Below are 21888 nucleotides of genomic sequence, written 5' to 3'. Positions count from 1 at the left end.
ACCCTTGCTGTAGATACGTCTCAGTTCTCTTTATTTAGATTTGTCATATGGCATATTTCACAATTTTGTATTTTCAGTATTTATTGAACAAACTCATTACAGTATTTTGATTATTAGCATCAACAGTAATAAGTTTCTTTGGAGTGATCAAAGTCCAAAGCTTGTATCTTCAAGATATAATGACAATTATATTTTCTAATAAACCAAAGGAGGTATTAGAGACCTGAATTGTTCTCATAAGTTGGTACTACATATTCCAGTATAAACTAATGTTAAAATTTTAGTAAACTAACATGATGAGAGGGAAAGGACAATTGAATGTGAATGCTTTATTTAGTTTCTGGATTATTTGTTGTTACTGCTGACACTTGAGCTGTTGATACTCAGTGCCAACTGGAGTGTGTCAGGGTTTATTAGTTCAGGTGTGGAGGAGATCCATGACTCCTGCTATGTTGTTGAGCCTCTTGCTATGCAGGTTGTGTTTGGAAGCAGTGTAGCCATTTCAGTGCCAATTCATAATTGACAGTTATAAATGTATTAATACATTTATATTTGTGTTATAAAACTAGGATCTGTAATGTGAAGAAACAGTGAAGAACTTGTACCTTATCTTGGAGAAAGGAAGGTGATGATTTTTTAAGTAAAGCTGTTTGTATTCTGCCTGAAATACCAGGAAAACAAGGAAAAGGAAAAGAGGACCAGTATTCAGGAGTCTCTCTCTAGCAAAAAATACCACCAGAATCATTTGGTATGGAAAAGATAAAGCTATAAGACTGAGTTTCTTTGACTACTTAACTACAAGAATAAAAAGGTTCATAATAATAACATTGCCTCATGCTCAGGAAGAGTTGATGTCTCCTAGCCACTTTTGTTGACCTGTGTAAGGAACTAAATATGTAACTGCTGATGTAGTAGTGACAGCTGAAATCTCATCTGTGGTGGTTCAGGTTATGATCTTTACCATATGCTGAATATGAAAAGGTCTCTGAACTCTAGTATTATCTAATGCTCTAAAAATTCTGTTTTATCAAAAATAATCCTTTCTGTGTCATTATTATTCTTTTTATCTGCAACAGTTTGAAGTCACTTGGCTTGAATATCTGTTTCTGTATTAGTTTAAACTAGAGTTATTTACTTCCTCTTTTAAAACTTCAGTTTCTGTTTTCTACTTTGTAAAGCAGCTTTTTTTTTTTTTGAGTCTCATAAATAACATATTTTGGTACCTTTATAGCTTCAGTTCCTATGCTGAGTTTGTGTTACTTCTTTGCTGCCTTTTATTCTGCAAGGCTGTTATACGTACTTTAGCACAGGAACAAGACTACAGTTTCCTAGTATTGAATAGTTTGTGTCAAACTACTTTTTATTGTACCACTGCAAATTCTTCTTTGGTTTTGCTGCATTTATGAACTTTCAAGTGTGTCAAGGGAGAGGGGTCTGCTTGAACATCTCCCTTGGATGAAAGGAATCTTATAGGTTCTCTTTTAAGTGTAGGAGTTTCACTCCTGATCCCATTCTCTGTATAAGGAGAATGCTTTGATATTAGAGTTACTTTTCCAATTTGTAAAATCCCATGTGCTAAAATATTTTGGAATCTTGCAGTGGGAACACAGTTGTGCTCTTAACCACTGACTGCATGGCAGAGGTTTAACACAATGGATTGATCTGTTACTGGTACTCTCAGCTGAATAGTTACAGTAGGTAATTTGTGTGTGCACTGAGGAAACGAGAAGTGATATTAAACCCCACGTTGTTTCACTGCTGTATCTCTGAAGGCAGATTATAACCAGCTCTTCACTACCGATACTGCTGATACTGCAGGCAGTGTGATTCAGTGTGAGTGAAGCATGGTACCTGTGTGCATCGTGGTGGTGTGCCGGCAGGTGGCACCAGCAGAATGACAGTCCAGCATAACTGACAGCTTCTGTTCGCTCTTTTGTCTCAGCATTTTCTCTGTTCATATTTCACGTTAGTGATCTCTTTCACTACATGCTTTGGTTTTTAGTATGTTAAAGAATAAGCAATTCATCCGCAACATACAAAAAGTATAGTTAAATCAAAAGAATCAAGTAGTCAAGCATTAAGAAATTAAAAAGTAGCCTCATTAATTCCCTGCAGTTAATTCCCTCTATGTATGCATTATGCCTCCATGAGATTCCTGTCTTGTGATGTCCCGAATTTAATTTTGCAAACTGTATAGGCAGGCTGTGTGGTAATGGGGAGGGCTCTTTTCTGACACATCTCAGTGCCATTGAAAAGAATCCAATAGGAAAACTAAGATAATTGAAAGCTGGTCTAGAACTGTTCATCAGAGTTTGTGGGATGTTGTGCTAGTCACCTCTGCTATACCTTTCACTTGGATGGTATTTGTGCCTTTGCTGGGAGGTGGTATACAGCTTATGGTTCTGTAGGCTGATACTAGTAAATGTTCTTTCTTCAGCTGTATCTCAAGCTAATGAGAGCTCTGCTTTCAGTTGGTGGAGTACTCTGAAAAAAAGTTGGTATCTCAGTTTGGTTACTAAATAAATTACCCATATCCTTATGCTTCAATTTTTTTACTTTAAAAAAAAGCTAACTAATGTATTCTTATTGTGAAAGATTGTTGGGGGAAGTATGAAACCTTCAGGAGTAGTGTATCTTTACTGGATCATGCAGTACAGTGATCTGAGAACCTACTGTATGTTTACTGGCAACATTTTCCCAGGGTCTTAAAACAAAATAAAAACCAAATCAAGAAAAAAACCCCGAACCAAAATTAAGGTTCAGTTTGTGGCAGAGGCATATGTCTCTGAACAGTCTTTATGAACTGGAGTTGCTTGGACTTCTGTCTTAGTAACAGGTAGAGATGCTGTGTTATAGTTCTTTTATAGAGGAGAACAAGCTGTGCCCTGTAATTCTGTCAGATTTTGAAAATAAAAAAGTGCCTGAGTCTGCATTGTTGGCTTTCAGTCCAGATTATGGAGAAAAATGTCTTTACTTTTCTTATTTGTTAAACCCACTTGGCTGTATCATCTCACTTCTATCCTCTCATTTCCAGTCTCTCTCTTTGATGGTCTGGATCTTTGCTTGGTTTAGCTTTCCAGCTGGTATTGATCATAGAATAGTTAGGGTTGGAAAGGACCTTAAGATCATCTAGTTCCAACCTCCCTGCCATGGGCAGGGACACCTCACACTAAACCATGTCACCCAAGGCCTCATCCAATCTGGCCTTGAACACCGCCAAGGATGGAGCACTCACAACCCCCCTGGGCAACCCATTCCAGTGCCTCACCACCCTCTCAGTAAAGAATTTCTTCCTTATATCCAATCTAAACTTCCCTTGTTTAAATGTGAACCCATAACCCCTTGTCCTGTCACTACAGTCCCTGATGAATAGTCCCTCCCCAGCATCCTTGTAGGCCCCCTTCAGATACTGGAAGGCTGCTATGAGGTCTCCATGCAGCCTTCTCTTCTCCAGGCTGAACAGCCCCAACTTTCTCAGCCTGTCTCCATACGGGAGGTGCTCCAGTCCCCTGATCATCCTTGTGGCCCTCCTCTGGACTTGTTCCAACAGTTTTTGTTGAGGACACCAGAACTGCACACAATACTCCAAGAGAGGTCTCACGAGAGCAGAGTAGAGGGGCAGGATCACCTCCTTCGACCTGCTGGTCACGCTGGTTGATACCAGCATTTACTCCTTTGGGTTTATGTGTTGCATTTTCAAGTCATCTCATTATCAGGATTTTCATGTAGTCTCTCTCCTCGCCAGGTTGAGTTCTTAATTCTGATACCTTGCCTATTGTGTTCTCCTTCCCCTTTTGTATTCAGTTAATATTTCTCTACATTTATGTTGTGCTGCATTCTCTTTCATGTTGCTATAAAGAGTCTTCCTATTGTCAGTTTTGTGTAATGCCAAAATGGTTTGCAGAGGTTGCAACAAGCAAATTTTAAAAGCCCTGGAGTGGAATAAAATATGTAGGTTTTCTGTAAATGACTTTGTAAGAGAATTAAGTTGTCAGATTAAAGCAAGTTTCTGTTGAATGTTTGCAACTAACACTTCTCAGACTTGTAAATTAGCCAGCTATGGGAATGTGGTTTCTTGCAAAGACTAAATGACACCAGAGTAAATGTCAGTGCCAGATCTAAGTAAATGATATACTGGGGAAAGTCACTGGGACTTTTGTATAGATATGTTTCAAGAAACTGAATTCTCAACAGAGTGAGTAAGCGTGTGAAGAAGGCAATGTAGTATTTTGAAATTCAGGAAATCTTAAGCAAAGTCTTGATCTAAGAACATTTAAACATATTAAAATTTAAGGTAATAACAGGGAAGATTGCCTCAGGAATACAAAAGAAGGAAGCTAAAGATTGAGTGTCTAGTGAGAAACTTGTGTGTATGGTTTCCAAAGATAATACTTGTACTCTGACATACGTGTAAACTGTGTGGCAGGGGCAGAAGATGCAGTGTGGTGAGGCTATAACCAGGACAGCTGTTTCACAGAGGGTTGTGGAAGTAGCTATGAGTAAATTGCAGATTAAGATTATTGTGGATATAGGTTTCATAATGTACTGTGAAACCCAATCTCATCTATAAGCCTGCTAACATAGTAATGGGCTGAAAATCTGCACTGAGGAAAGAAATTCACAAATCTTTTGATTTCTCTGGAAAAATACATTCAGTGCTCAGCAATGGTCAGAAAATGCAAGTGTCATTAGGAGGTACTAGCAAAGCAATATAAAGAAGGAAGGTATTGTATTATATCTGCTGTATTATATCCTCTGAGATTCTAGTCATCACATTTCAAAAAGGTTGTACCAATGTAGAACAGATAGTAAAGAGGATGAGGAAAGCCCTCGTCTCATATCAGTGTGCTGTGGATATCATCACTGTCTGTCCAGTTCCCCGTGCAGTGAGGACTCCCAGTTTCTCTTGAATACTTTCTCCTCTCTTTTTTTGATTCTCAAGTCTTCTGCATCTAAGACATTTGATTAATCTATTTATTTTCCCTCAAAACCTTAGTTTTTCATTTCAGTTTGAGGTTCTGAGTTCTAGTCATTTTACTTTGTTTCTTGGTATTTTCCACTGCTCAAGGCTGTAGGTTGCAGTGATTTGATATTGCCACCTTGTTGATAAAAATCGTGCTGTTACATCTAATTGTGTGGGAGGGAATGTCTTCTGTCTCCCTTCCCTCATTATGTTTACTCACTAAATAAGATAATCTGCTGAAGACATTTTACCTCTTTATGTCATTATCATGGCAGAAACCAAAATCTGCAGTACTTTGTCTTTTGGAAGATGTTCCTAGAAGTAACTAAAGTAATTTTGTAACCCTCTTGCCTGTAGGCCTTGATGAGTTTCTGCATCTATGAGCCTTCTTCTGGATATGGCAGATTTACCAGTTTGTCACTTCTTAAAGCTGTTAGCAGCTGGACTGTCTTCAATGATTAAAGTGTGTTCCATGTGTTACAGTTTATACAGCTGAAAGTGGAACTTCAGGCATGCATATGCCCCTTGAGTTCAAGAATGCAATTCAGAAAATTACTGACTAACTTTTAAACGCTTGAAAAGGTATGGATGGTATGAATTTTTACCCCTGAAGTTCCTGCATCATCTAGAGTTCTGCTAGTGTGAATGGTCTGAGTTGCTAATGCAAGGCTCTAGTTGAGTCTCATGGTGTTTACCTTGCATGCAGAGCCTGTTCAGGATCCTGAAGTAGCTGAAACCCTTATAAAAAGCCTGAACAAATAAGTGTAGTTTGAGCATGTTTGCAGTAGGAGGAAGGGACTAGGTTCAGCACAAAACGCAGAAGCAAAGGCTACTTTAATTTGAAGGTAGATGTGTTTCAATTAGTTATACCAAGTGCTGGGGCAGGCTATATGGCAGGTCGCAAGAACATTCTGATAAGCATGATGGGTTGTCTAGACAGGCCACTGTAATAAAGTTCCAGTTGGCCTTTGAAAAGAAAATGACAGGGAACACACTGCAGGCTACCAGAATGATTTGATGACCTACCTGTTAAGCAAGGCACATTGGGGTAAAATCTCAGTAGGAAGTTGATAGTAATCCATGAGAATTTCGTTATGATCATATCTGGATACTTTTGGGATAGAATGTTGGGATACCTGGCAAAGCTGTGAGAAAGGCTAGTTCTGATGTTACTCTGCTTGTTGTGCTAGATATCATGAGGAACAGTCCTACCTGTCATTCTTTGCCCAGGCTTTGCTCAAACTTATGTATTAAGACAGAGCTTATCAATTCTTTGTGGGGGTATCAGCCAGTAGTTGCTGGTCCCTGAATTTCTGTGACATGGCTATTCTGACACATTCATTCAAAATATTAGAACATGAGAGCTTGGCTCAGGATAGAAGAAACCCTCATGAGCAGTCTGTTCAGATTAGAATCCCCACTTATACTTAATCTCCTTGAAAACATGCTTTTGGGGAAGCTAAAGGAAATGGAAATAAGGAATCTTAACTCTTCAGTTTTTTTAAAAAGAGATCATATCTTCCAGGATGAGAAAATGGTTTTGCTTTCCTCAGAGTTGTAAGTAACCATTATTTAAAACTTAGCAACATATAATTTATCCATCACTTGGGCTTAATTTAACCTCTGCAGTAAAGCATTTGTGCACATATGTATGCTTGGCTACCTATGGTGGATGGTAAATTGACTGGCAAAATGACGTGCCAAGACAGAACACACCAAATAGAAGAATGACATAATAGCTTTCTTCTCTTCGGGATTCTTTTTTGTGTATGGAACTAAAGGATCTCAGATAGCCATAGTTCAGTTATTATATATATTTTTTTAAAATTTTTTTTAATGATTTTGCAACTTGCATCAGTATAAGGAATAATTTGTGAAAGACATCTACTCTGATTGATCAGTGATGGAAAGTGCTGGTGTTTCTTAATTTCTTCAATTCTAGATGTTGTCTTTCCAGTTTCAGCACTGTTATGTAATTTTGCTTGCCTTTTTCCCTGATCTTTTTAATGAAGTTAATCTTTCTTGGAAGCAACCACAGAAAGAGTTACTTCTAGCAATGGTAACCAGAGAAATACTTAATTTTGGGTTATCAGACAACTCATCCTCTATTTCTTATTTTTTACTTTTTCAGATTAAACTGGTAAAAACTACTTTAGCTCCAAGTAGAACAGCAGTTAACTATAGATTTGGAGTTCTGTAGTGTGGTTTCATTGGTGGCTGTTTTACTGATAAGTTCAGGTCTTCTGTGTTATACGCCCATGGTGAATCAAATTAGGAAATCACTTAGGTTAAAACATTTTTCTGTTTCACATACAGTTGAATATTTCTACTTCATTGTTTACTACTTCAATTTAAGAAGGTGTAGTTACAGCGTACTAAAAATACCACCAAGGTATAAATGATAGGAAATCATTTTATTAAAAAAAAATATTTCATAAAAATCAGAAAATAGGATTCTGTAGCACTAGTAGTAAAATTTATTTTTTCCCCATATAAAGGCTCATTTATTTTTATAGCAATTTGATGACACATCTGCTTGCTTTATTCAGCTGAAAAGAAAATGTTGGTTCTTGGTGTTTAGTAAAATTGCTTTGTTAAATTATTTTCGAAATCGTTCAACTTTTAACAAATGACATTTGATACTAACATTGGAAAGCAATTTCAGCTAATTAAGTAGATCCTTCTATAAACCATTGGAACATTAAGATGACAAACTGTTCATTCAGGATTATTTTAATTGGTACAATTATTGTAATTTTGTTGCAATTATGTGTTGAGCTAAAAGCTTTTGTTTAAATCATTTGAGGGTTTTTTGTTAATATACATAAGAAAGAAGAAAAGAAGTAAAATAAAAACTGAAGATAAGCATTATCTGTCTACTTTTTCATTACAGTGCTTTAGATGAGTATCTATTAAATTATTCTTTTTAAAAAGTATGTTACATGTTTTCACCAAATCTCCAGCAATGTTAAAATTGAGCAAGATCATTTGAAATGTAACTTTTCTGGAAGGTTATTATGTTAATTCCAGGTTTGACACTGTTTAAATACCTTTTAATAAAAAGGTTGAAATTAACTTTTGAGGGATTTGCAAGTTGTATAAAATCTATTGATGTATTAATTTAAGAAGTGTAGCTCTTTAGTGATTATAGAAATGAAAAAACTATGGAAGGTGTCACATTCATCACTCTGGTTATAATGTTCTCTGCAATCATCTTTTGCCCAGGCCAGGTTTAAGTAAATCACTTCCTGTAAGTAGACAATTTAATATTCTTGTAGACCTTACAGTGAGGCGTTGCTTCTAAATATTTAACCTGCTTTTTGTCTTCCAGTTTCCTTTTATTGCCTCCTACTTTAAACGCAAGACACATAAAATTATTATGTTTCTTACTGTGCTAATAGTGTGGTCTCAATGTTAAAAGGCAACATACCAGTTTGGGAGTAGGGGGTTGTTGCTCAACTGTCTACTAAGTAGATCTACATGAGGCAAGGCATGAAGGAGAAGTAAAAAGAATACCAGAGGGCATGACAAGTAAGAAGGAAGTTCAGATGGAAAGGTATTAGGGGAGAAAAAAAAGGATTGAAACAAAAGCTAATCATAACAAGACAGAGGAATATTTGTAGCTTTTTTAATTACCTTTGTAATACAGAGTTATAGTAATATTTCTACAATATGTTCCAGATAGGTTTAAATGCTTACAGTATAGTTAATGTGCATTAATGACATCTCTCAAAAATGCTCCTGGGCCTATTTCAAATCCCTTCAAGCACCACTGGTTGATTCTAGTTTAGGGTAGAACATAGAAACTTTAATTTTAGCAACACTATGAACAGTTTCAGGGAAGTAGACTTTATAAGTCAATTCCTGAGACTTATGTGCTTGTGGGGAATTGATGAAATTGAGAAATAAAATTGGAGATGGTGGCCTTTTATGTCTGCTGAATGTTTTTGTCAGAAGTAGAATATTTATTCAAAACCTGAGAATGAGGGAAAACATTGTCAGGTAAGATAATAAGCTGGAAATGTATCTCTTGGCTACGTACTGCTAGTGGCCCATATCCTGGGTCTTACCCCATGATAAATGCGACAATCTACCTCTCAGGAAAAAAAAGGAGATAAAATTCTTGCTTTATATTCAGAAGAGACCAGTGTCTCATATTGCCATAAAAGCCTACCACTGAGCAGTAGCATGCAGCATCAGATTCTTTTGGAAGCTGATGCTCTGGTATTCTTGCAACGACTTGTTCCTGTGCGCATACATGAAATTGTCTCATTAGGTCAACTTTGTCATAAGAAGCTGCTTCAGAAAGCAAGAAAAGGAATAGATCAGGTATTTCAAATGATGTATAAAGGAAGTAATATGTCTTTGGTACTGGTTGACTTGAATTTTGGTTATTAACCTGTTAAAGCTAATGTAGTGTAGCAGTTGTACCTTTTGCCTTCCATTTCTGTTTTGCATTTGCAACACAGATTAGTCTTTGACTTACTCTGACAAGTAGAATTCGTGCTTCTATTAGTGAAGTGTTTGCCATGGACTTTTGGAGAAGGCCCTGAGGTTTACCTGTTTGCCATAAAATACCACAGAAAAGAATCTTGTGCTGAAGATTTGTGTGAACCATGGCTATTTCTTATGCTAGAGGACCTGCAAATACTTGCTGAATTTCTGAAGTCCTACAGATGGAAGTATTGAATAAAAGAATTCCTGCATAGAGCCATAAAGTAGCTTTGTAACTGGCTTTCAGTGATGAAATACCAAAACAAAATAATGCAGTATTCTTGTACTTCACTTGTGTGAGTGATCTTGTTGGGCTTGTTGGTTAGTGGGACATAATTACTTTTTTATTTACAAAGCACCCTTGAGCAGTATTCGATTCTTCTGTGCTACTCTGTTTTGCTGCTTTTCCATCTGTGTAATAAATAGTATTTTTTTTAAATTCTTTTGCCTTCTGAAATGCAAATAGCAGTGCAGAGCTGTGAAAAAATCCAAGCATTTGTAACCGTATTAACACTTCTTTTAATTATAAAGAATGCCAGTGTAGGGTGTATTCTGGAAAACTGCATTAAAAATAGGCCTTTTTAATATGGCTCAGTGACAGTGCATGATAGTGGGTGTGGGAGATTAGTTTAATAAATACCAATCTTTTAAGGATCAGAATGTTTTTTCTTTCTGAAATGATCAAAAGCAGGAACACTCAGAAGAAATGTTTTATCTGCTATAACTTGAATGCACAGAGTCAGTTTTGCAAAGCAAGCTTTCCTGAATACCTATGCTAATAGGAGTTTTTAGATAGTTGTTGCATCTGTTCAGTGAAGTCTCTATGGCTCAGTGTGCACTGAGGGGTTTCTAATTTTGTCTAGATAGATATGTCAAACTATAGGTTTCTTTTCTTTGGTCTTTATTAAGATAAAACATTGATTCCCTTATGTTTTAGTATTGAGTGTGTGATGACTTTTTATTCCTGGCTTTATACAGGTGTGTACATAAGAAAATACTCTTTTTCAAATAATCTGTTGCAAATTTCAGTTTGAAACAGTGTTTGCAGCACTATTCTTGATATACTGATAGTGCTGCAAATTTTCTGGAACGTTTTGTGTGAGAGCTTTTAGTCCAGAAAAAATGTACCCTTATGCATGAAGATGCACTGTCACTATACTGACAGACATGAGAAGAATGAGATAAATAACTTCAGAGCAAAGCACTGTATTATTAGTATTTGGCCCAGATTTTTTAGTTTTCTGTTTCTCAATATCAAACTTTTAGAAAATACGGTTTTGTGTAATTTTTAATGAGACATTATTTCATTATTTTAAGCAACATTTTTGTCTTCAACTATTGAAAGAAAAATTTAAAAGGTGTATGATATATAAAACATTCCTTCATGCTTATGCCTTCTGTTGCTTTGTTATTTAATAACCATTAATTAGGTCTATTGCTTTTTATGGAGTGCAAAAGTTAAATGACTCTTGTCCACATAGTTACTTGCTCCTGTAAAACACATGAGAGGAAAAAAAGTATTTAGGTGTGCAAAGAGTACTTTGTAGAATTTTTTCGCTTTTTCATTCAGGGAGAGAGGTTTGGGAAGAGCAGGGAGAGTGACTCTTCAGAGTATGAGGACTTGGAGAGAAGACTGCAGGGCAGGCTGCTCCATGAGAGAAGGCAAGCTGAGAGCTGAGGACAACAGCAAGACAGGCAGGGTGTTGTGCTTGCTAGCAAGGGGTGCAGTCCCACAGCAGTCAAACAGGAAAGTCAGAGCAGGTTTAGGGACGGTAACCAGGGATAGCAAATAGCCCAGTAGTTTGCAGCCACAAGGCACATTTTAGCTCAAGCCGGGAGGTCAAGTCAGTGAGTCAAGAGGCTGTATCCACAGTGAGTGGATGAAGGTGGTTGATGTTACTGCCATTTTACCATCACCTGGTTGAGTGGTGAAAGACTGCATCATGTGGTGGCAACCATCTCCTGCAGTAGGTGGTGAATAGGTAAGCTGTGTCATGTACAAGCACCTTCTAAGCTGTGCTGGCAACATTTAATGCTGGAGCCACTCTTGGACCATGGTGGTTATTTTCCAAGTCAGTCATAGAAGTGCAAGATGAACATAAACTGGAAAAAATTTAGAGCAAATTTACAGTCTCTTGAATGGAAGATAAGATGATGTGTATGTACTTACACTAAATTATTTTTATCTGAGGAAAAAGAGCACAGAAATAATCCATCATTGTTGGAATATAACTTAATCCACACAGAAAGCAGGTTTTAATTTTAGCTGCTCATGGAAAGGACACGTGCAGAATAGTAGAATGAATTTTTAAGGTTCTCTTCTGTCAATGTAATGTTCTGTTTTGGGCTCATTCCTTTTAAATGCAAGCAGTTTTTAATGGAAACAGACACTCTGTAACACTGACAGTTTTTGATGTTTCTGATTTAAGGAATAATTCTTCTGCCTCAGGAAAATCTAGCCCCAAAATGAGAATAGGGTGTTCACAGTGCTTATTTTTAGATCGACGTGCTTATGTTTTAGAAAAGTAGCTCCTAAAGTACTTTACATGCTAACCTTTTAATTTTTTATCTGAGAAGTACAGGCACATATGATTTTTGTGGCTCTTTGCCAAAAGATTATCATTTACATAAATATTTCTTTCAAAGGCGTAGCTTAAGACATTGAGCTCGGGAGGTTAGAATAGAGACTTCAATCTGCACACCAGCAGTGGGCTATTGGCTTCTGAACAGTAGCTTTGTTCATCGTATTCAGAACACTGTTCGCATTCAGACTTAAGTAGAGCTGGCATTAAAATTCAGCTAATTTGTTTCATGTGATTCATCAGCTGTGTGTTTTATTTAAATCTATGTCACATTCTCTTTTGGCTTTTTATTTTGTAGATTTAAGTGTTGAAGTAGGCCACTCTTTAACTCTTCAGTCCCTGACTTAAGAAGTGACTTAATTTTAATTATGCCAGTATTGAACACTTGTCTAGAATACTCACAGTAAATATATATAACTAAAGTGTGCATTCGTGGGTTTGAGATTTTTTTACATTTCTGATGTTTGAATAAAATCATACACATTTGCAGTCAGTTTAGTCGCAGTTTTCTGTAAGACAAAATAAACCTAGGAGGTAGCTAAATATTAATGTGAAATGTGGAATTCTCAGATTCTGTTGAGTATACAAGTTTTACTTTGATCCTGCCAATGTTTTTTTTTGTTTTTTTTTTTTTTTTTTTTTGTTTTTTTTTTTTTTTTTGTTTGTTTTTGTTTTGTTTTGGTTTTTGGTTTTTTTTTTTGACCATTCACCCCGTGAGGTAAGGACCACTTTTAGCTCCTATTAGATTTCTTTAAGCAATGGTGGCAAACGAACTGGTTTTGGTTTCTGTTCTTTGAAACTAACCTGCTTCTGGGTGTCAAGTTTGTCTTCTTACAGAAGCACCACCTTTTATTCTGTTAAGGCTGATGCTTTAACAACTTCCCTAGAAGCTTTAACAACTTCCCTAGAGTGGATAATCCCACTGCCATCTGGATGATATCTCATAATGATTTATAAGATCAGAACCTTTGTTAGAATAAGCTACACTTGCTTTTATGCTTTACATTTGTTACATTTTCCAGTACTGTAGAAGTAACATCTCATTGTGAATAAAGTTACTCATAGGTAATGCTAATGACAGTATTGTATGGCAGTATCCTCCATCTGTTAGGTACACGGTCCATTTAGATATTTTCTGGTATAATTTATAGGAATTTATTAATTCTACTTTTAGTATAGGGCAAGACTGTCCTAAAAGATCAGATCAAAATATTAACACACAGTTAAAATACATTTTTAATGTGGAAGAGTATCTAAAAATAAAGATAAAAGATGGTTGCTTTCAAAAAGGTAACAAATCGTGAAACAAGGTAAGATTGTTTAGCTAATGATGGACTTAGTTCATTAGCTGTATTAAAAATACAGTTCAATTACAACCAGAATATTTTTTCTTTCTCTCTATGAACACATCAGAGTGTATTTATTTAATGTATGAGATTCTTGGTTGCACTTCAATACATTACTGAGTGCTATGAGGGGAGACTCAGTGCTACTGAGTCCATGAGGGACTCTTTCCTCCCTCCATCCATGCATCAGTGCAGTCCTTTCCCCCATGACAGCAGTAGCAGCTGCTTTAATTATCAAGGAGAAGACTTTGTGCTATGCTAACTTCTTAGCAAGTTACAGCAGCTTAAAGAGCAGTCAGTGTGTCTATGCTGAGTCACCCCTTTCCACTTTTCTTGGAACTACGATCATAATATGTCTTTGGGAAAAACCATTAATTAGTGAGGTGCATCATTAATTTTATATTTATATAAAGTTTTTGTTTTGTTTTGCTTTTCTCATAACACTTTTTCTATTTTGACTTTAAATACAGCATGGTTACTTCACTGGTATCCATTTAGAGTGCTGTCATAGTCACTTTATAGTCATTACTATAACCATGTCAACCATTCTTAATGCATTCTTTCACTGTTCATTTTTACTGTCCTGGGTGTGAGAAACATTTTTTCATTTAAGTAATCTTTGATTTAGATTATAATTTCTCATTTAGTATCAGGTGAGATACCAGTCATCATGATGTGAGATGACATGTCAAATAATGTAGGTCCATCTGACCCATTATGTCAGGCTTCATCTGTTGCATTTGGTAGGAGCTTTTCATAAACTTTTCATAAACTTCCACAAGGCTAACATTTAATCCTTTTCCTTGTTCCTTCCTAAAACTCTCCTTTATAATACTGCTTACAAAAAAACCCACCATTGCTTGACAATAGTCATAATGTATCAGCAATCCCTTATATTGATCATGTCCCTTGTTTTTGTTGTTCTCTATTAGTGGCTTCTTGTCTCAGAAGGTGAATAACTTGGAAGCAGACAGTTGGTTTTCCACTTTTTACCATGAAATCATGCACAGTTGTGTTCTGATGAATCTTTAAGATGTCTGAGTGTTCCTGTTACAAGAAGTGTTAGTTTAAGACTGAGGTTTTTTTAACATGGAATTTCTGGTTGGGGTATCAGAATTTGAATGGATGTTTGAAGTTAATGTTGACAGATGTTAACTTCCCTTTATTTAGATTTGATGTTGCTGATATATAAATTCTTGATCTGAATTCAGTCTTCAGTATGGCTTCTTTGAGATTTCTCTGAAGCAATCAGGTCAAATTACTTAGCAGTTTGAGATTTTTTGCAAGTTATAAAGTGTTACATTGTTCTTTCTGCAGACAGTGCAGCTCATTATGGGTTCTGTCCGTTTTCTAAAGAATGGATGAAAGTGGGCTAGTATTTCACCCTTCAGTATCACTATGGAAATGGAAGTCATGCTGTAATAAATCTCATTTGTTGTGTGTAATTTTTTCCCCAGAATTTCGAAGAATATCCCTACAACTAAAGATGTTGAACCTCTACTTGAAATTGATGGAGATATACGGAATTTTGAAGTGTTTTTATCTTCACGAACGCCTGTTCTTGTGGCACGTGATGTAAGAACATTTTTGCCATGTACTGTAAACTTAGATCCCAAGCTACGAGAAATTATTGCAGGTGAGTACCCTCTCAAATAAATGGGAAATGACATTATTACTTCTTTTCATTTTAGGTAGAGCTACTTTTCATGTTACACAGAATCCTGATTTGTTCATCTCATCAGACCGGCGGATTGTCTGATTTGACTTCAGTAACCGGCCATTCAGTTTCACTTAGTAGCTTTGCTGTAAAGGCCAGATCATACTTAGACTAAAGCTTCTCTTTCAGAAGAGGTATTTGTTCTTTTTGATTTGAAGACTGCTTTAGCAGATGGAGGATACCAATACACACAGTGATATTTTAGTAGTACAGATGCAAGTTGGCTTCCAGATCTTTGACTGCAATTTTGAATAGCACCAATAAGATCCTGTAGAACCGAAGCCGGGAAACAAAGTAGAACATCTCCATTTGGATGTATATCCTACTAGATACCCATTCAGTTGGTACCTGTGAGTTACTTTTTCATCTGCTATAGTATTATATTTAGATTCATCCTAGGGTGAGGTTTTTTTATTGTGCTGTGATTGTTACACGGTTCTCTGTACTTGCTTGTATTCTCAAAAAATGCAGTCAGGTTCAGCTATGTGCTGTTCTGCAGAAAAACACTTTGCTCGGCATTAAATATTCTGAGTACTCACTGCTATTGTGGATTGATGTGACGCATGCTGTGGCACTTCTTGTCTGATCTTGGGGATTGCAGTTGCCTCTAGAGTAAGGGTAAAGCATCCTGACATTTCTGCCTGTTAAGAGATGGTAAAGCTATGAAGAAAGCCAGAATTTAAAATAGCATTCTTATGAGTCAAGTCAGTATTCTAGGTGGGAACTGAATTATGGAATTAATAATTCTTTTTGCCTGTCTTTTCTGTCATGACACTTTTCTTCAGTCCTCAGCTGGAATCTGTTTTGTTATTTTATTCAACTTTCTTCTCTGCACTTAATAACTACCATGAGGTGGCCTGACGTCACTCACAAGCTCTGTCTTGTTAATCTCTGCAGAAACAGTACAGGTCTATCACCTCAGAGACATACTTAGCATGATGTATTCTTGCATTTCCTCCCATTTGGGTTGGGATTTGTAACATGTTCTCTCTGAGAGAGAATGTTTAGAAGCGTTTAATATGCTACATAAATTTATGCTATAAATTGTTCTAAGTCTCCTAAAGCCTTCTGTGTAGATGTCATCCTCAAGAGAAATCAACAAATGGCATTGATGTTCTACTTGATGAGTTCTGATTGGAGTTAAATACACAAAAATGTACTGCAATGAATTGGCAAACAAATCAAAACTTTTTCAAATACTTCAAGCAAAATCTCTTTTACTTTTTTTATTTTTCAGATGTTCGTGCTGCAAGAGATCAAATGAATATTGGAGGACTTCCTTATCCTACATTGCCTTTACACGAGGCACCTGCTAGAGCGACCTCTCTGTTCAGTCAGCCTTCCTCAGCTTGCTCTTCTACAACCTCTTTCAATGGACCTTTCAATAGTGGAGTTTTATCACCTCAACCTCACAGCAGTTACTACAGCGGTATGACGGGACCTCAACATCCATTTTACAATCGGGTAAATAATCGAGAACCAATTAACATTCTTTTGATTGAATCTGGTAATACTGCAGATGTCATCTACAAAATAGTAAAAGACGCATGCAGGTTTTATTTAGGCATGGAGAAAAGTCCAAAAGTTGGTATATTTCACAGTACTTAGTCTGGGGGAGAAATGTGGTGAACTGCACCAGAAAAACAAATTACCATGGGGAAAAAAAGTCAAATCATCTTGAGACACTCGGGTCACTTGTAGGATATAGCAGGTTGGGGTTTTTTTCTTTAATTTTTGTGAGGTGAACTGTGCTCAATTGTTCACATAGACATTGGAAGGGATCCCGGCTTTTTCTTGGTGTCTTTGGTTAAAACATACAGAAACTCAAGTGGGGGCCTACATCACAAGAATGTATGTCTGTCTTCCCTTTTGACTCTTTTTAAAGTTGGTCTGGGATCTTTTCCCTAAACCAATATTGCACTAGTTTAAAGGAATTAACAAAAATTGCATTAAAAGTACATTTCTGAGCTATTTGTGAGCCTCTGAAAACGAAGTTCTGGATATGGCTCCCTTGAAAATTCTCACTGTGTAATTGGATTGAGTCTAAACTGTCTATTTTTGTGGGATGTATGCAGTATTTTTACACTTTATTTTTTACTTTTTTTTTTTCAGCAGTCCTATCAGGGGGAAAAAAAATAAGAAGCTGATAAAAGTCATAGCTTACTTCTGTGTGCAGGAAGTGGTCTCAACTTAAGTAGACTTAACCATAGGTATATGTTTAGTTTAATAAGCTGGAAAGAAAACAGAGTTATTCCTAAATCAGTGTTTGTTAACCAAGGCAGAAAAGAGTACACGTAGCACAAAGCTTTCTAAGTAATCTGTTCTAAAATTATTCTTCTGTACCTTCAATATAGTGATAATATACTGTTCTGTTGAAAATAACTTTGAGACGTACACTTTGTAGTCCAACACTGATAAATGCTTGCCACACAAATCTTTATGGTGATACTAGCTCAGGTTTGTTAAAGTAGGTGTTATACAGAATGCAGTTACTGTGTGGCAGCGCTGGTTTTGTGTCTGTGTTACTGTACATGACAAGTATGGGGTGATATGTTGTTGAAACTTGTATGGGGTTTTGGCTCTAATAAGCATTACAGAAGCAGTTATTGGTGAGTCATAAGCTGTTCTTACAATCAGGTTGTTTGTACCAAGTGCATACACAAGCTTACAGGCATGCTTGCTTTTTTGCCTGATGAAGACTAAAATACTTCTGGTTTGGCCTTTATCTTTGAAACTTTATACTACCCTTCTAAGGTATAATTGGTTGTAGCGTTTCACACTTTCAAATATTGACAAAGAGCTGTATTCATTTCCTTGGAGTCATAAAGGTACCGTCATAGATGCCACATACTGAGATAAGTGATGAAAACTACATAATGGTAGGAAATACAGACTGAAAGGCTGTTTCCTTCAGTGGTGTTTATAAAAGAACAGCAACTGAAGAATAGGTTCTCCCCAGTAGAAGTTTCTGGGAGAGGTATTATTGGTCATATACCTGTATGACACAACATAATAGGTTCAAATGCTTCTGTGGAAATGCCTGAGGTCTTATGCAAAAATGCTCTTAAGTTCTGGGAATAGATGCCTTATTCTGACCAGTAAGTGGTTCGTGTCCTGCTGTCTTTAAGCATTAGTTTGTGCTTGAGAAAAAAACCTCTGAGCTGCTGGGGAAAATAACTGTATATTTTTAGGAAATACAAATTATTTTTTTTTTGTTATGTGTGTATGTTTCTCCTTTGTTCTTTAGATGTTCTTATGTTAGTTCCCAGTGACATAATCTATTGATTTTTGGTTAAAACTCCATTCTCCCTCTGCATAGCTATGAAAGAAAGATGATAGTCCTATTTATCAGCTCTTCAGCTTGGCACTTTGGCTCTCAGTATAGGACTATACTGGACATGCACATTTTACCACTGCCTAATGGGCTGGCAACAAGCTGGATTCAAGTTCAGCTTCTCAAAATCACTACTATCATGGATCTTTGTGGAGGTCATATTTCTTATGGGGAAGATCAGAGCAATAGGCAAGTCTAAATGGGATTTCCTGGGTAGGAACTAGAAATTCTGGTGTGTGAAGACTTCTGTTTTTTGCAGAAGAGGACCAAATTGAGCAAATTCTTTGATGTCTTGGAAAAATAATAAACACCACACTTACATTTTATAGCCTATTTGCATATTTGGAGAGCAGCTCTACGCTGATTTATGCTCAGCATGTGTTGGTATTGATCTCATGTTTTCATGATATCTGTACTTCAAATGAAGATTGAGTCTGTAGAGTTTAAGCCTATAACAGGGAATTAATCCCACAGTTGGGAAACAGTGGAGTAGCTGAAGTGGGCTCAAGGCATAATTAGAAATTATGAAAGAATTGTGGGATAATTGCCTATTGGCCAAATATTTTTTCATTGCTTTGTAGTTTGATGACTCGCAATCACCAAACAGGTGCGCTACGTGTTTCAGAGGATAGGCTTTGCAGTGAGAGCTAGGCATTCGAATGCAGTATGATCATTAAGTATTTCATGCTTGGTGGTTTTCCACGCAGTTTAAGCTGTTAGTGGAAAACTGAGGTATTAAATTACTCTAGAAATAATACTCCAGAACTTTTCTGAATAGATTTTAATTTCCAGAATATACCATAGAATCTGTGCCTTTTGGCAGTGAAATAATTTTACATCTGTGAATTTTCTGGACCACCCTATGCTAACCAATAACTGTAAGGCAAAGGCTAGGTATTGGTTCTTCTAACTATTTAAAACAAACCAAACTTCCCCATTCAGGCTTATGGTTACGATGCATATCGTGTAATTTCATATGTTGTAAAAGCATATGAAATTTTTGTGGGTAATTTTGTGAAAGAGTGTGCAGAGAGACTCCCTTTAGCAGCTAAGGATATAGAACCATTTGTATTTTCCATGAATTGCTCATAGTTGTAGCATATGACATCTAAGTAATTGCTATATGCAGGAGTTAAACTTGAATTTCTCAGTTCACTTCTAGCTGCTTCTGAATGCAGGGGCTTTTTAGTCCTTATTGACAAATCTGAAGTGGACTATTTCCACAAATTGTACTCCTCCCTCACAGGTTGGCCCTTGGTCACAAAGTTCTTTATACTGAATGTGGTGCAGTGGGCTAATCAGAATCTTGTCATGTGCAGAAACACAAGCCAAATAATACATTCTGTTTTGTTAAATAGCTGGATAATGCAGTTTTGAAAATGCTGTGTATAGAAGCATCAGAAATCTGTAATACAGACTTTGTTTTGAGATTTGAACATTTGGGTTGGGTTTTTGGGGGATTGTTTTTTTTTCATAACTGCGCAATGACTTGGAAGCAATGAGCGCTATAATTCTGCTTTTTCTAAAGTCTAAAGACTATTGCTTTCCAGTACATTGCCTTAAAAGAGAATTGATAAGGACATTAAAATCTTAGATTTTTGAAATAAAGCTCAAATTCACAGGTTAAAACAGAATTTCACAGTATTGGACAAGCAGTTTGTACTTCTTAACTGCATTACTTGTAAGGTTCATAACTCTCAAATGTGTGCTCATGCGTCTATACACACACATACATACACGTTTCATTGCATGCCAGTGGTTAGCATGTGAATTTTAGAAAACGTATTTATACGCTTGGGCTTAGCACTTGAAAGATTGGAGCGTATGGAATCATTTCTTCAAATGGAAGTGTATTTGAAATTCTGAGATCTCTATATCTTCTCAAAGTGACTTTATTAAAAGTTTTAAGTTCTTATTTGGACCCTTTACACTGATGTGCTGATGGGACTTCTGGAAACTTGGATAGTGTTTGTTTTCTCAAAATTTGTTAGTAAAAAGGGATAAAAAAGTACCTGGTTATAAAAATCATTATAAGAAAATGTATGTTTTACTTTTTTATATATTTGTTTTATATATTTAATAAATTAATTTTAAATTATTAAACGTAATAATTTAATGAATGTTGTCCTTTAAAAATGGTATTTGTATTGAACAATATGCATTAACGTATTTCCAACAAAACAAAGCTCATACATTGTCTGCTATGAAAATCTATTTATAGATTTATAAAATCTGGTATTGGTGGAAGCCTTCAGGTTGGTGACCACAAATATCTGAAGTTCTGGTGGTGCTGTTATGTATCACACTTTTTTTTTTTTGAACAATTCTTCTTGGTATTATGAATCATTCTGAGTTTTACTGAGCATCTGTTTTAGAGTTTAGCATGTCAGAAAGAGCAGAATCATCAGAATTGTCTTTAAATTATCCTTTGCCCGTATTCAAAATAGATGTAGCTATATTCAAAATAGTGTAGCTATCAAATCCACTCCAACTCTGTTTCTCCAGAGAAAAATGCCAGAGCACCCATGGGGAGAGTAGAAGGGGATTGGTTGCTGAGGGATTTTGAAGAACTCGCTCCAGAGCTTGTGATTGAATTCTGTTCAATGCGAAACGTAAAGCAAGCTATTAGTAATTGCTATTTTCACTTTATTAAACTCAACTAAAGGATGTGTTTTGAAATAATTTTTATTTTATTACTACATTTTGATTTGTGTAATTGTTTGTCCCTTTTTTGTTACATTTTTTTTTTTTCCATAGCCATTCTTTGCCCCATATCTTTACATGCCAAGGTATTACCCTGGCAGTTCTCATCTCATCTCACGTCCACCACTAAAAACGAGTTTGTCCAGAGATCAGAGCAATGGCCTAGTAAGTATTTTGAAGGATAATTCAAATACTAACCTAGACAATAAATATAGTGAGTAATGAAAATGAAGGTTATTAATGGTGTTCACTATTAGACAAGTACATGCTCTGTATTACAAATATTCTAAACAAAGGTGTTATTAACATGTAACCTAAAATGTATTTTGTTTTAACTTCAGAAATTCCTCACAGAGGAGAACCGATTTTAACATCTAAGTGTCAGTATTAGAGGAGTATGGCCTGTAATACTGGCAGGAAAATATTTTGATGAAAATGCCAACTGTACTATAGTAAATAAATTGATATGGTGCAATATTGTAATTTTATCTTCAATTTTTTTAATAATAGAAATTCTGTAACCCTAACATCCAGAGAATATAAAATGACATCCTTTAATGTTGGAAAGAATACTGGAAATTGGAAGGCCAAAGTAAAAAGCTCAAATGAATGTTTTAAATATTTAAGTAAAACAAAATACATTTTGGTAAAACAAAATACATTTTATCTTAAGTATGCATCAGTTGTGGCTTGGTTTTGCAAGTACGTATAATTCAACTTTACCAGTTGAAAAGGAAAAATGAGCAGAC

General features: G+C 36.0%; 1 protein-coding gene across 11 annotated transcripts in view; it reads left to right on the top strand.

Annotated features, from left to right (window-relative positions):
* The window catches only part of KIDINS220 (kinase D interacting substrate 220), a 78349-nt gene that overhangs the window by 41253 nt on the left and 15208 nt on the right, over nucleotides 1-21888 (top strand). For 9 of the 11 annotated variants that reach the window (XM_080616855.1, XM_080616851.1, XM_080616854.1 and 6 more), the window contains 3 exons: nucleotides 14843-15021; nucleotides 16340-16566; nucleotides 21194-21304. In XM_080616855.1, the coding sequence (XP_080472981.1) occupies nucleotides 14843-15021; nucleotides 16340-16566; nucleotides 21194-21304 (517 nt within the window). The remainder of the gene's footprint in view (nucleotides 1-14842; nucleotides 15022-16339; nucleotides 16567-21193; nucleotides 21305-21888) is intronic. The other 2 variants (XM_080616847.1, XM_080616856.1) reach the window with 1 other exon arrangement.

The sequence above is a fragment of the Psittacula echo genome, assembly GCF_963264785.1.
Source record: "Psittacula echo genome assembly, chromosome: 4".
Taxonomy (NCBI): domain Eukaryota; kingdom Metazoa; phylum Chordata; class Aves; order Psittaciformes; family Psittacidae; genus Psittacula; species Psittacula echo.
This window is presented reverse-complemented; position numbering and strand designations above follow the sequence as displayed.